The sequence below is a fragment of the Abramis brama genome (assembly GCF_963993115.1).
Source record: "Abramis brama genome assembly, chromosome: 11".
NCBI lineage: Eukaryota > Metazoa > Chordata > Actinopteri > Cypriniformes > Leuciscidae > Abramis > Abramis brama.
Genome location: NC_139973.1, coordinates 35,291,200 through 35,305,004, shown reverse-complemented (window position 1 = coordinate 35,305,004; position 13,805 = coordinate 35,291,200). Strand labels below are relative to the sequence as shown.

At 37.0% G+C, this 13,805-nt stretch overlaps 1 protein-coding gene across 3 annotated transcripts in view; it reads left to right on the top strand.

Moving 5' to 3' along the window:
• myh10 (myosin, heavy chain 10, non-muscle) overlaps positions 1 to 13,805 on the top strand; it is a 60,162-nt gene that overhangs the window by 9,093 nt on the left and 37,264 nt on the right. For all 3 annotated transcript variants that reach the window (XM_084128670.1, XM_084128669.1, XM_084128668.1), the window contains exon 3: positions 1,337 to 1,493. In XM_084128670.1, the coding sequence (XP_083984796.1) occupies positions 1,337 to 1,493 (157 nt within the window). The remainder of the gene's footprint in view (positions 1 to 1,336; positions 1,494 to 13,805) is intronic.

The following is a 13,805-nucleotide window of genomic DNA, read 5'->3' as shown; positions in this document are numbered from 1 at the left end:
TAATGCAGATATCAGTATTTTTCCGTTTTCACTGCCCCTTCTTGAAAAATATCTTAAATTCATGATAAACAATAATCTGTATTTGATCTCATTACATTATTTAATTGTTCTGAAATTAAAAAAAGAATTCTGTTGGCATTATATCATAACGCTTGTCTATGGGCCCTTTCACACCTACCTTGTTTGGTTCGCATTTTCAGACTTTTCAGTTTGATCCGAATCAAAATTACAGGTGTGAAACCTCCCCCGGACCACGGTCCGGACCAAACAGACGAAATTTGGTCAGACGAAAATAGGTAGTCTCAGTCCGGATCAAACTGAACAAAGGTTTGGTTAGTTTCTAGCGTGAAAGCATTTTCTGTATGGTTCGGACTTTCAGACTGAGTTCTGGTGGTTCTCGCAGGATTGCTTGCAGTCTTCTGCTCCTTTCCTGCCGGCGACGATAAAATGTTCACACAACGAGGACGTTCTTTTAGCCTCGAGGATAGTTGGTGCTGCAGGTAGTAATGGTGTAATAATAACAGTGAAGTGGCAACAATATGCGTCTGTTCATTCATTCTTGTCAAGATTTTTTTTTTTCATTCTTGTCAAAGTTACCCGCCGAATTGACTACACACTGACGTCCGTTTACAAACCAATCAATGTCAAGATGCAGCCCACATAGATGATGACGACAGGACGCAAATATGTCATGTAAAGTTCTTTAGTGCGCTCGCATAATTGCAATATGAAACCAAACCAAAACTTACCGAATGTATAAAATGTATCAAAACATGAACTTTGGTTCAGACCTTGGTGCGGACTTTCAGGTGTGAAAACGCCCAAAGTATAATTCATTCCTAATAGTAATTCCAATAATTGCAAATTACATTAATGTTTTTCTATTAAAACAACAGCAAAAAATACTTTGTATTGTCACACAGAGTTAGTGCATTTATTCAGCAACAGCAGTCGCAAATATAGTCTTGAAATCCATGTTTGGATTTATTACAGTTCATCTGCGAGAAGGTTCGCAGCAAACAACCGACTGAATGACACTTTCATTTAAGCAGAATATCTGAAACGAAGATCGCTAAACTAAACTCGTCAGCCTAGAAGGTTTTGGTAAAGTTTTTATTTTTTAACTACATTTTAGTCTCGTCTTTTTTTTTAAATCAACGATATAGCATGTATAGCACAGTTATCGTTTAATAAATTTTTTGATGTCAAAAAATTTTTGTCATAGATTTCGTTAATAAATTAACTATTTAATGTGAATGATTTAATACATAATTCAAGTATCAGTTAAGTATTACATTTTCTTCCATCTTTTGTTTGTGTTGTTGTCTCTGTGCAGACGTACTCAGGACTCTTCTGTGTGGTCATAAATCCATACAAAAACCTCCCCATATACTCCGAGAACATCATCGAGATGTACAGGGGCAAGAAGAGGCATGAAATGCCACCTCATATCTACGCCATTTCTGAATCGGCCTACAGATGCATGCTTCAAGGTAAGACCGTAAATATCAAATATTCCTTCTGTTCTCAGTCAGTTCATCATGTTAAGCCCAAATAACACCTCTGGCTAAATAATTCTGGATTTCCACGGAGGATATTGCAGCAAAAATAAAGAGGGTGTTTTGTGTCTATTGAATCTTTGTTCAGCACTTGCTGCTAGATGAGGAGAAGACCACCAGGTGTTATTAAGCAGACAAATTCTCCTCTTGTTATTTTAAGCAGTTCAAGATTTCCTTAACCATAAAGCAGAATTTGAAATTACTAGCAGTTTCAGCCAACCTTTCATGTTATTGGCTGTGCTTTGTGTTTCATTGTATCATGTGACTCAGACGGAAATTAAATGATCACTATTTCCTATGGTATCTATTATATTTCAGTTTGTTTTTCACCCCTAGAGATAAATTAATTTTATCTGGTGTCCTCAGATAAGCCCAGAGAATGGAGAGAAAAAAGGGCTGGATTATTTTTTTCTTTTCATATTGAGTTTTTCTTGTCTCAGCTGTGGGTCTGTGCATATTGAAGTGAGAAGTGTAAGATAATGCGTATCAGAAACTTCTCTATCGGTCACTGATAAACTACAAGGTTACTAAAGAAGTTTTAGAGAGTCAAGCTTTTGAATACAACACTCTGTTCTTCATCATATGTCATTAGCTGTGAATACTAAGCCTCTGTCCATCACAGCAGGAGATCATACAAAGTAAGGTCCATCGCTCCTCCTCTTGGACAACTGGAGCTTTTTCAGACTGTTTTCATTCTGGTTCTCTACTCAATGAAGCGGATCGGTCGTGGCTGATTGTGCAAGGCGAGATCAGGAGATGTAATTCTGTGATTTTGGTCAACCATGATGTTTTTTGTACTGCTGTCATAATCTTTAAACCATCTCTTAGTAAATCTGGGGCAGTTGGATAATGGAGTGGGTAACTGTGTCACAGATTAAGATGATGTTAGTGTGTTCCATTACAACTGAATTAATTTAATCTTTCCACTCTCAATTTAATTTTCACTGCATTTTAGAGGTGTTTAGAGGAGTTTATACAATCAATGAACAGCAAATGTAGTCAGGACAAACAGTCTGCACACTTTTGATTAGGATAATTGGAGCTGTATTATGTAATATGGGATTCGTATTTGATTGTAGGCTGTACCAGCTCAGCACTTCCTCAGTGTGTATCGGAGTTCATGTATTTTAAATCATGTTTATAGCATTTGTGATTGCCAAAATTACTTTTATATGTACAATTTTAATAATGAAATTTACACTATTATTCAAAAGTTTGGGGTCAGTAAGATATTAATTATTTTTTTGAAAGAAGTCTTTATGCTCTCCAAGGCTGTATTTATTTGATCAAAAATACAGTAAAACTAATATTGCGACATATTATTCAAATTTGAAAATTTTATTCCTGTGATGCAAAGCTGAATTTTCAGCATCATTACTCCAGTTCTCTCAGTGTCACATGATCATTCTAATATGCTGATTTGCTGCTCAAGAGACATTTCTTATTATCAGCGTTGAAGACAGTTGTACGGCTTAATATTTAAAAATGTTTTTATAATTGATGAATTTTAAAGTTTAAAAGAAAAAAATATTTTTTTCAACAATGTAAAAGTCTTTACTGACACTTTTGATGAATTTCATGTGCATTATAAAAAATAAAAAAATAACTTACTGACCCCAATCTCTTTGAAAAGTAGTGTAAAAAAAAAATATATATATCTCATGTACATTACATTTCATTCATTTTACGAGTCCTTTAATTGGTGAATTTGTTAGTCGTGAACAATCATCCAAACTTGGAATCAAAGAAGTTAATCCAGGAAACGGAGAAGCATTTGGCATGAATGCAATGCTGAATTCTCTACCAAACCGCTCTCTTACATACAAGGACTGACCAGTTGTTCTGATCTGTCAGTGGCCAGGGAACAAGAGCCGTCCCAGGCTGGAGGAGAGGCTGACCTGCATTGTGGGGTACAATGTCGCCTTTGTGTGGCGATGGTTGGGGGGGGGGGGGGGGGGCAGGCAGTACGAACTGTGACGTACTGGGTCAAGTTTGGCCGGGACACATGGACCCTAGTGTCTGCCTTTGGAGGAAACACCCCCAACAATGCTGCACACGCCAGTCTCATTAGATCTGCAGGGATTACGGCAGTGGAACAAAGTTGTTTATTTTTCCTCTGAGATATTTCCTTCTCCATGGCTCCGTTCCAGTTTTGTCCAAGCGCACTTATGGTTTTATGGCTGGAAACCACTCTTTTACACTCTTTTATCAGAGTGCCAAAACTGTTCAAGATTTGATCAAAGTTTCTTGTTGGTTATTGTTTCAGTTGTTCCCCTCATTTGATAGTTACCTTCATCTTCTAGAATTATTTTCTTGTTTTGTTAAATTTTTGCTGCACTTTAGGTCCATGCCTTAACTCTTCCCTCTGCTGCACCATGGTAGTTTGAATAAATGAAAAAAAAGACAGAAATTATGACAGCCACAGTCATAAATTGGAGTAGAAACATAAACTGCCTTATGTGCAATTTAAATGTTTTTTATTAGGGATGTCAATTTTAACAAATTCCCATGATCGATCGTCGTTTAAATTAACGATCAATTAATTGATTGATTGTTAGCTGTAACACTGCATTATAAGTCTGCTGCAGTGGCAAATGGCCAACAGCATGACAGGGTGTGCAAATACTGCACAAAACGCTATGTTCCTCACCAAATGAATGAGAATGGTTTTTAATCTAAATAAAGGGCTACTAGGATTTTAAAATGTTTCAATGTGATTGATCATTTAATTAAATTAATTATTTAATAATCAAATATAACGACTAATGAAAAGTGTCACCAACGCCTCAGATGCGTGCTTGGAATATGTGACTTGTGGACGTGCTCTTCCTGGAACAACGCGCTGAAAATGGCAACAAAACCCAATTAATTCACAACGATTTAATAAAACAGTGTTCTCATGTTATGTAATATGACAGTCCTAATCATAGTTAATTTATTATTAACCGTGCATTGCTGTTTGAGCTGCGCGCTGAATGAATACCGTTAAACTGGAGCACTTTGCTAGCGCGTTATTTAACTCAAAGAAACGCATCCTATATGAGATTAATCAGATTTATACAAAATAAACATAATATTACAAATGATATCTGCACAAAATGAAGCGAATGCACAAGTGAACTTGAACTAAGTTACGTGCCATTCAGAATGACTCATGTTGTGGACACTTTATTTCTGGAGAACGCGACTATGGCAACTAAACCCAAATAATTCACAATATTTTATTACAATATTGTTCTCTTTATAATGTTATGTAATATGACAGTCCAATAGTCATTATTAGTCGTGCATTGCCGTTTGAGCTGCGCGCGCTGAAACTGAAGAGGATCACCGTAAGCTTTACTACATTAATTCTTAACCAAATGCATCCTATATGAGATAAATCAGATATAGGTACGTTAGGCCTACACAAAATAAACACAACATTACAACTTACATTTGCACAAAACAAAAGGCTGCGAATGCACACGCAAATTTATAGTCATGATGAAGGTGTAAAATGGTCCCAATCATAACTCCGGCGTGCTCGCTATACATGTTTTGCAGTTGAGCAGCACGCACGCGCATGAACCTGCTTAATCGATGATCGATACGTTTTAGCGATTAAATGTATTATCGACAATTAATCGATCGTCGATTAATCGTTAACATCCCTATTTTTTATACAACATTTTTTTTATTTTTTTTATTTGAGTGCTTGTTATTATATCTTAAAATTAATAGCAGTTGATTTTATATATATATATATATATATATATATATATATATATATATATATATATATATATATATATATATATATATATATATATATATATATATATATATATGAATCAATATCTAATGGAATTGAAATCAGAATTGAATCGAAATTGATTTTTGAAATCTGTGTCAATACCCAGGCCTTATAGATGAGGTCATTTTAATGCTCTATATTTGGGTATATTGCACTATTAAAGGAGAATAATTGTTTTTTCGACATGCAGCTTTAAATGTTAAATAAGTTTCTGGACACACTAACTTACCCAAACACACATCCATTCATTCACATCTGTCTTTGATTAGTCGGTCAGAAACCAGCCATAATCCCCCTCTCTGGCTGTTGACTGAACTTGCTTACAAAGGGCTAATTTTAACAACTTTGAAAACTTTGGAAGTGCTGATCTTCACTTCAACAATAACTTTTTTTTGGAAAAGACCCAGTCAGTACAGCCACTGGAGCGCAGGAATGTCAGTGGCACCCGTCTCTCTTCAAGGCATATGGAAGCAATGAAATCTAAACACGGTTACTGACAGGAAAGCTATGTTTGAAACATAATTACAACCTTTGAAAATGCAATCTCACAACCACATTTACCCAGTGCGCGGGCACACTTTAATTTCAATTATGATAAGAGATGTCAAGCCCCCCAACTTATCAGTTAGGCATGGGATGGGATGGAATGGGTTTTGTGCCAAGATTAGTTACTGTTTTCTGGGGAGCTTGGGAGTTTTTGACCCACCTGTTTCCAATACATATGTAATAAGCGGTAATGCGTTTCATGACACTGTCCTTTTGAACTCGGTCCAGGTGGTTGCAGACAGATCTCATCTGTCTTGAGCCTACTGGAACATAAAGATCTTGGGTAGATTATGGTGACCAGAGACTCTGTTTCAAAGGCATTCCGAGGGGAGCTCAAAAACATTTTTGTACCTGTTTCAGATCAGCTGTGTTTTCTTCAGTGCGTCTCAGACAGGTTAACAAGCGATACTGTGCATGGATACATAAATATTACTTTACCTTCTCATGCAGCATCTGGAATTTTTCATCCTTTTAAAATCTTGCTTGTTTGAGTTAAGTTATATTCAGACTGAGCTCTATAGCTAAAACATTCAATTTTGAGAGGAAGTTTTTAAATATGTCTGTATATCAATATTACTAATCATAGTTTCTGGACTTGATGTTGTCAAGTTCAGTTTTTGGTATGTGTAAAGGTACTGTGATACAACTGACAATTATGAAACTACATGTGTGCCAAAATCACTGAACTATAAAGTGTCAAATAAAATTCTGAGAGGGAATTAAAATAAAAATAGTTTAAGAGCCGTCACTATGTCTGATGTTTTGAATTTAAAGTGTTTTTATTCTCTCATTTTTTTTGCTTGTTTGTTTAGGGTAATGGTTTGTTTTATGTTCAGTATCTATTCCATACAGAACCACACTATGTTGAGTATTATTTATTTCATGTATAAATAATGCTTTAGGTTAGTGTTTTTTTGGACATCCACATAGCACGAGGCTCCAGGGTTGTTTGTCCGACAGCCGTGACCTTTGAGGTGTTTGTTTTTTTAGTACTCTGAGTCTGGCCGCACACACTGCTGAACACACCCCTTCAACACAACATGGCTACAGAGCCTCTGACAAAGCACATGAGATATTCTTAGTTTGCTAAACATCAGCTGATACCATGATACAGTTTATCATTGAATTTCAGCAAGGATTTCATTTCTTCTTTCTCCTGTCTATAAATTATTGCACTTGTAGATTCTATTTTAGCCACCTAGTGGGAATGTCAGTAATGTAGTTAGTTAGGACATACAATTAAATTGCACAATATTTGTTTTAATTGGAGTGTGTGTAGTTTGAAGGTCTGTAGATGTTTGATTGTGTCTGTGTAATAGAACTGCAGTCTCCAGTATTATTGTCACCTCTGATCAGGCCATATCTGGCTCGGCTCACTGAGTCTCTAGTGAGTCATATTTCTCTGTGTGACTGACGGGCTCATCATCTCCAACAGCTACATGGGAAATTCCTGCGGACAGCAGTTGCAGCAGATGGGCTGTTTATTCTGTTGCGGATGCTTGTCGTTGCCCTCTTGTTGCTTGGCTCTTTTGTACTGCAGTTCATACAAATGATTCTCTCAGACTGGATTATTTTTTTGTCTATGAGCTCAAGTGTCTTATCCGTTTAATTTTGCCATTGTCATTTGCTTCATATCCAAATTCAATTCTCTTTCATGCATTAATTGTACTTTGTTAGATTTGGCTGTATTTGGCCGAGCAGTCATTGGGTGGCTTGCGTTATCTAACAATGGACAAAACATTTGTAACAGTATTTAATAATCTATGTTAATGTTAGTTAATAAAAATACTACTTTTTCAAATTAGTGTTAACTCTGATCTATTATAAAATATTAACAGGTCCAACTTTTGATTTTAATACTGTATTAGTCAATGTTGAAATTAACATTAGCTAGAACTATTTTTCATTGTTAGTTCATGTTAACTAATAACTTAACTAATGGAAACTTATTGTAAAGATGTTACCTGTATATGTAGGCTATATACCCGTGTACACTTGTACAAGTGTATCTATATTAGATAACTTGCATTAGGTCTTAGTGACAGCAGCCGTATAAACCTGCTGCTTTCCGTTAACTTAATGTTAATCAAACAACAAAAGATAAAGACAAAATTACTCACTGCTGTTGACTGAATAACTATTGTAGCTTTAATAAGAATCAGTGTATATTTAATTTATACTGTGAAGACTATGCAATGTTTTATTTTACATTTGATCATTCACTTTCTGTGGTATTTCTCACTTGAATGCTCCTGTAAATAGACCTACTGTACTTGGGAGAAACTTAAAGCGCTATATGCATGTATGTAATATACATTTTATCTTTTATCTCTGTTATTTTATGAAATAATTATCTCATGAAATACTCATATTATATATCAAATATTATCATGAAATATTACCCATATCCCCCACTCCAGCTGAAATGAAGAACACGATGAAGAAGAATCCTGATAAGATTGTGTATCAAGATCCTACTAGGAAAAAAATTGCGATATAATATTTTTGCCATATTGGCTACTCTTTGTCAATGATGTTCACTGTAAGACCAGTCAAATAACATTTTTCCTTGCATTTAGGCCAGATAAACATTTTAGCCATACAGGTCTAGAGTGCCAGACCTTCTGTCTATTATCGTTTAGTATTGTATCATCTTCCAGAGAAGTCATTCTGACAGGCTTTGTTTACTTTGCACTTTACTGCCTCTCTGCATCACCATTATGGGTGAAATGGACTTGATTGTCTGATCGGTTTGAAAACACACACTCATTGTAAATTCAAATTTAGAACCATCATCAACACGCATTGAAAATTGATGCATTATCAAAATATTTACCTACCCTTATGCTGATCTAGAAGAAACTATCGGCAGCCCTTTTGGCATCCAATATTACAGTTTGTTTTTATCTCTGCCGTCATTTCTTCCGCCTGTGCTTATTTATGGCTTGATTGGAGGCACAGTGAACATTGAGGATCTTCTTTTTTTATGTATTGATCAAATCCCTGCGTCAAAACTGGTTTCTGATGTGTTGAACCAATTTTAGCTGAAGTACAAAAAGACACAAGATGCTTTGTTTGTTTGAATTGCCTGTTTAGTCAACTGCAATTGATCCAAAATCCTTAGTAATTTAAGTTGTTCAATTCTATGCAAGCAACATTGTGCATTAAACTTTTTTCATACTTTGTGCCGTTCCCAAAAACTGTGCCATATTTCAGTCCTGCCATGATATTTTGCAATAAACTGTATTTTTTTAACAACCAGTTGTGAAGCAAGGGGTTCAGTGTGTTTTGTGTCCAGCAGCTCAGTTTTATTAGCCCTGGCTCACAGTACAGGGTGCACACTGCAGCTAAATTCAGTTGTTACTTCACCTTTCAGTGCTTAAACCCATTCTGTACACACACAGATTAGTATTATATGGGAGTGACAATCGCATTCGCAACTGAATTAACTCCCATAAAAAATGCAGGTAGTGACAACTGCATTTATACAAATTCTACCCAGTGTGTACAGAACCGAACTGAAGAACTAGTTGTTTATGACGCAAGACGAGAGGCATCAGAGATGGATCTCTCGTCTGTCATCTCTCATATAATTAAAAATGCACATTTTAACGTGCATGTCTCGTCTGACTCATTCTTGTTACCAGATCATGCAAGCAAATCAGTGAACAAGGACAAGCCAATAAAAAAATGAAATAAATTGGAATGCTTTATACTGAAAATAAGACTGAAATATCGTGACCTGCACTTGCTCACTTTAATAACTCCATAAACTTGATCGCTGTATGAGCCAAGCTGAAACAAGAAGTCCAAATGCGGTTTTAATAAGTGGACATGGCAACACTGCAAGGGTGCGCTCTGTGAAGTAGTCTTTTAACAAAACACGACGCCTCCGTCGACTGCTTTAGTTAAAATTGCTGAATGTAACGAGTCTTTCGTTGCTGTAATATTTCTTTGGTCAGAGTAGTGTATAATAAACACGTGAGACGCCAGAACATTGCTATGGTTACCTCGCAGTTTCTGGAGTGAGTCGTGTCCTGCACTCATGGAACGATCATTTAGGGTTTAAATGCAGTTGTCAATTCTGAAGCTTTACAGGGTGTACGTGGCCACGAGATGAATGTTTGTGCGTCCTATGTTACTGATGTGAAAGGGACTGTAGCCCTAGCTTTGGAAGGTTTTTCCTTTGTGTCTGTGTCCACTCTCTGGTGTCTGGCAGCGATGTGCTTTGGTATGTGAGGAATGTGTTCTGTCATAGGTTAAACCAGTAAAAGGGGGTGGGGTAGGATGGGCCAGCTGAGGGGGTGCGGAGTGAGAACTTGGGAGTCGAAGCTCAAAGTGCTCTGTGTGGACGTTTTGGCAGGACAAGCACAAGACTACCCTGATATTAGACTAGACACAGGCTGATAAATTGTTTGCCTATCTATAGATTTATAAAAGCTGAATTTTCAGCAACCGTTATTCCAGTCTTCACATCAGCTGTTTTTTGAAGAATTTCATTAATTTGGGTCTTTAATCATAATCGTGCCACCAACTCTTCCAGTTCTGATCATGTGTGGAACCAATCAATGAACAAATTAAAAATAGCAGGTTATGAGTTATCTTTGAATGCTCATTTGATTTTTAATTGTAATTTCTACACATTACATTGTGTCTGAATTATGCATGTACACTTATGCTGGCATCTCTGTAATCAGCCATTCTTGGTTCAGAGAAGAGTTGCGAAGGCCTTAACAAAGGATGCAGTGAAAAGAAGTCAAGAGCCCTCTCTTCACTTGATTATATGCTTCCCTTTTCTGCAGCTGTGCTGATAGGAGAGGCCATTCTTCAGAATCCTTGGCTGCCATATCTGTGTGTCTGTATCCGAGACAGATAGTGTCATGAACGTTCACAGAGGTTGATGCGAACCACACAGAAGGAAGCGTCTCTGAGAGTCCTCCATCCTGTGAACCGCTTCCAGTTCTTGTAACCTGAGCCCTGAACCTTTTTATCTAAAACACGACATTTATCATAGTTCTGCTTAGGACATCATCAATCCTACATTCTGTTCATGTTGATTCATGCTTAAGGACACAGTGAGTTATCAAGTCCCTGTGTTTAATGCAATCTAGCTTTTAAACAAAAGATGTTCCAATGCGTTTTCTTTTTTTTGGTGTTATCACTCTCTCCTGCATTTTTACGTTTTTGGCCTCTGATATAAGGGCGCCGGGTTCTCAAATGTTAGACTTTTAGTGAGCAAACTGAATCCAGGTGGAGGAAACCCCATACTGAGGATCTGCCCAGCTGTAGATCCTCTTCGTCCCAACATCCCTGACCTCCTGCAGCCAGAACAGGAAAGCAGTCAGCATTATTTTATCTTCAGGCATCCTCTGTTCCCATAGGTGGATTTAGTCAGATACCCCTGTGTCTCATTAAATGACTGCAGAACAGACTCCTCTCAATGCCTAAAAGAATGACAGTAAATTGGTTTTGGCACTCTAAACAGCCTCGCTTCTTTTTAAGAGTTTGAATCCTCTCCGCAAGTCTTCTGAGGATGCTAAATGTAAATGATCTATAAAACAATCATAATTCTGACTGCTTTTGTGGAGTAGTGATCCAGTTATTCAAAAGCACCGCTGGTATTTTATTTTAATAAAGGTCTTGGATCAATTTCCTGCAGTCTATTCACACCAGGAGACCTGCAACAAAGCTAATGAAGCTCCCAACATCATGTGAATAAAGGAACAACTTTATTTCCTTTGGTCGTTGAATTTTGCTCTATGCAAATATGCCTTCATCACTTGTCATGTTGTAGGTACCAGCTGAAATTATCATATAAATCCTGATATGAAGTAGTTTTTGTGGGTGGTTTTGGCTGTCAGGAATCTTGAAATTACTCATATATTATTTGTAGCACAAACAGCGCTGAATGAGTTACATTACAATATTAATACTTGGAGTTTAAGAAAAAGTCACATTCTGTCTAAATTAGCTTTGTAAAGGAATTACTTTTTATAGAAATTGCTCCTGTGAAGAAAAGATGTCTGTGACCATCATTTTTGAGAGGGGTTGGCCAGGTTTATCTTTAATGGTACTACTTGGTTCCACCAGACCAGCACCAGACACGCACAAATGCCTGACGCTTCAAGTATGGCCTGAACTCAGCAGTTATCTGATACTGCAAGGGCAACAGTTTAACAGTGACATTAAGTTATTTATCTACATCATTAGCAACATTCTGCAGCAACAGATTCAGGAACTGAGACACCACCCAAATGATCACTTGGAAGAGCTCCCAGGGTGGGTGTGTGTTCCTTCACCCCTGGTTTACAGAGGTTCAAGCCAAGGATGCAGACAGTTGTTATGCTGTAATACAAATGAATACATAATCCAGTGTAGAGGTGGGTGATATGACTGAAATATGATACATTTTTCTCATGATATTGATATACATCGTGTTACAAACAATTATTACAAACAATAAGAAAAATACAAAAGAACAAAGATACAAAATAAAAAAAAATTTAGGTAAAGTTTTACTGTGTAGTAGTAAGAAATACTACAGAAATTGACACAAAATTAAACACTGCGTAGTCTTGACTCTATGAGTTAAATATAAATTGATTCTTATTAAAGATACAAAAGTTATTCAGTCTTTTGTTGTTTGATTAAGGGCTCGTTCACTCAGTTTTTCCCAGTGGAATGGGAAAAAACCGCAAGGTCTCGAGACGCGTTTTTTTAAAAAGCGTGTTTACGTAGAAAAACAATGGAAAAGTTAAAGTAGCTTATTGCAATGGAAAAACGTGTTCTGTGTGAACGGCCCCTCAGGCTGTTGTAGCTTTGAAACAGTAACAACAGTACCAACTTTTGGGTTTGAAATAAAAATAATGAATAAATGTTGTTTTTGTGTTATACAGCCGCGAATTTGCAGGTTGCGCACTGCAAACACGTCATATGAGCCCTTGCTGCTTCTGCACCGCATACGCACTGCAAACAGAGTGTGTGTGTGAACCTGCCGTCAGTGATGCACAAAACCATCCTGAAACATGACAAGTACTGTGTATAGGTTTTGTAACTGCTGTACAATGCGGAGGAAGTAGTTCTCTTTATAAGCTTATTGAATCAGAGGTCCTGCTTGAGTAGGAGGCTGCAGGACATTAAGTAGTACATTGAATATGATCATCTGTGTCCAGTCGGATTGTTCTGTCTCTGCTGTTCTAGAATGGGCATGACCTGAGCTCAGTGTGTCCTAACACTGTGGCCAGTATTAGCCTTATGTCTCTTAATACTCAAAACCCAATTGCCCACAGTCCACATAAATCACTGTTTGATAAAAATGAGCTGAAGTTACAGAGATCAAAGCACTTAAAACATGCTTTCTCATGCACAGGGCAATGTCCATTCAAGGGACTCTGGCATACACCGGAGTTGTCATTTAACTCTGTGCCAGAGAAATGAAACGCATAAGCAGGGCAGAGTTTGGGTCACATTGAAGCCGCCACATCAGTATCAGTAAAATGACTTTGCGAATCAAAATCCACATCATATAAGAAATATGATATGTGCTATTCAAAGCCTTTTTTAAACCCCCCCTCAAATAAGTGGCCACATGATGTGCCTTATCTACCTCTTGCAGAGGTTTAGTATCACTATGAAATGATTGCTTCAGAATTTTCCTAGAAACCTTCACTTTTGAAGTTGCAAAACTATTTCGTTTTTGGAAGACCAGCCTGTTTATGAAGTGAGATTTACAGATGGATGAGAAACCTACTTTGGATATAGACAAGATGTGACATAACGAGTTTCACAGATGTTTTTATGGCTTGCATTTTAGGCCAACACAGCATTTTCATTTGGCACTGATTTCCATTTTAGCTGAGTCGTCTTCCTGCATGCTATTCTCTCTCACCTAATGTACACCTAAA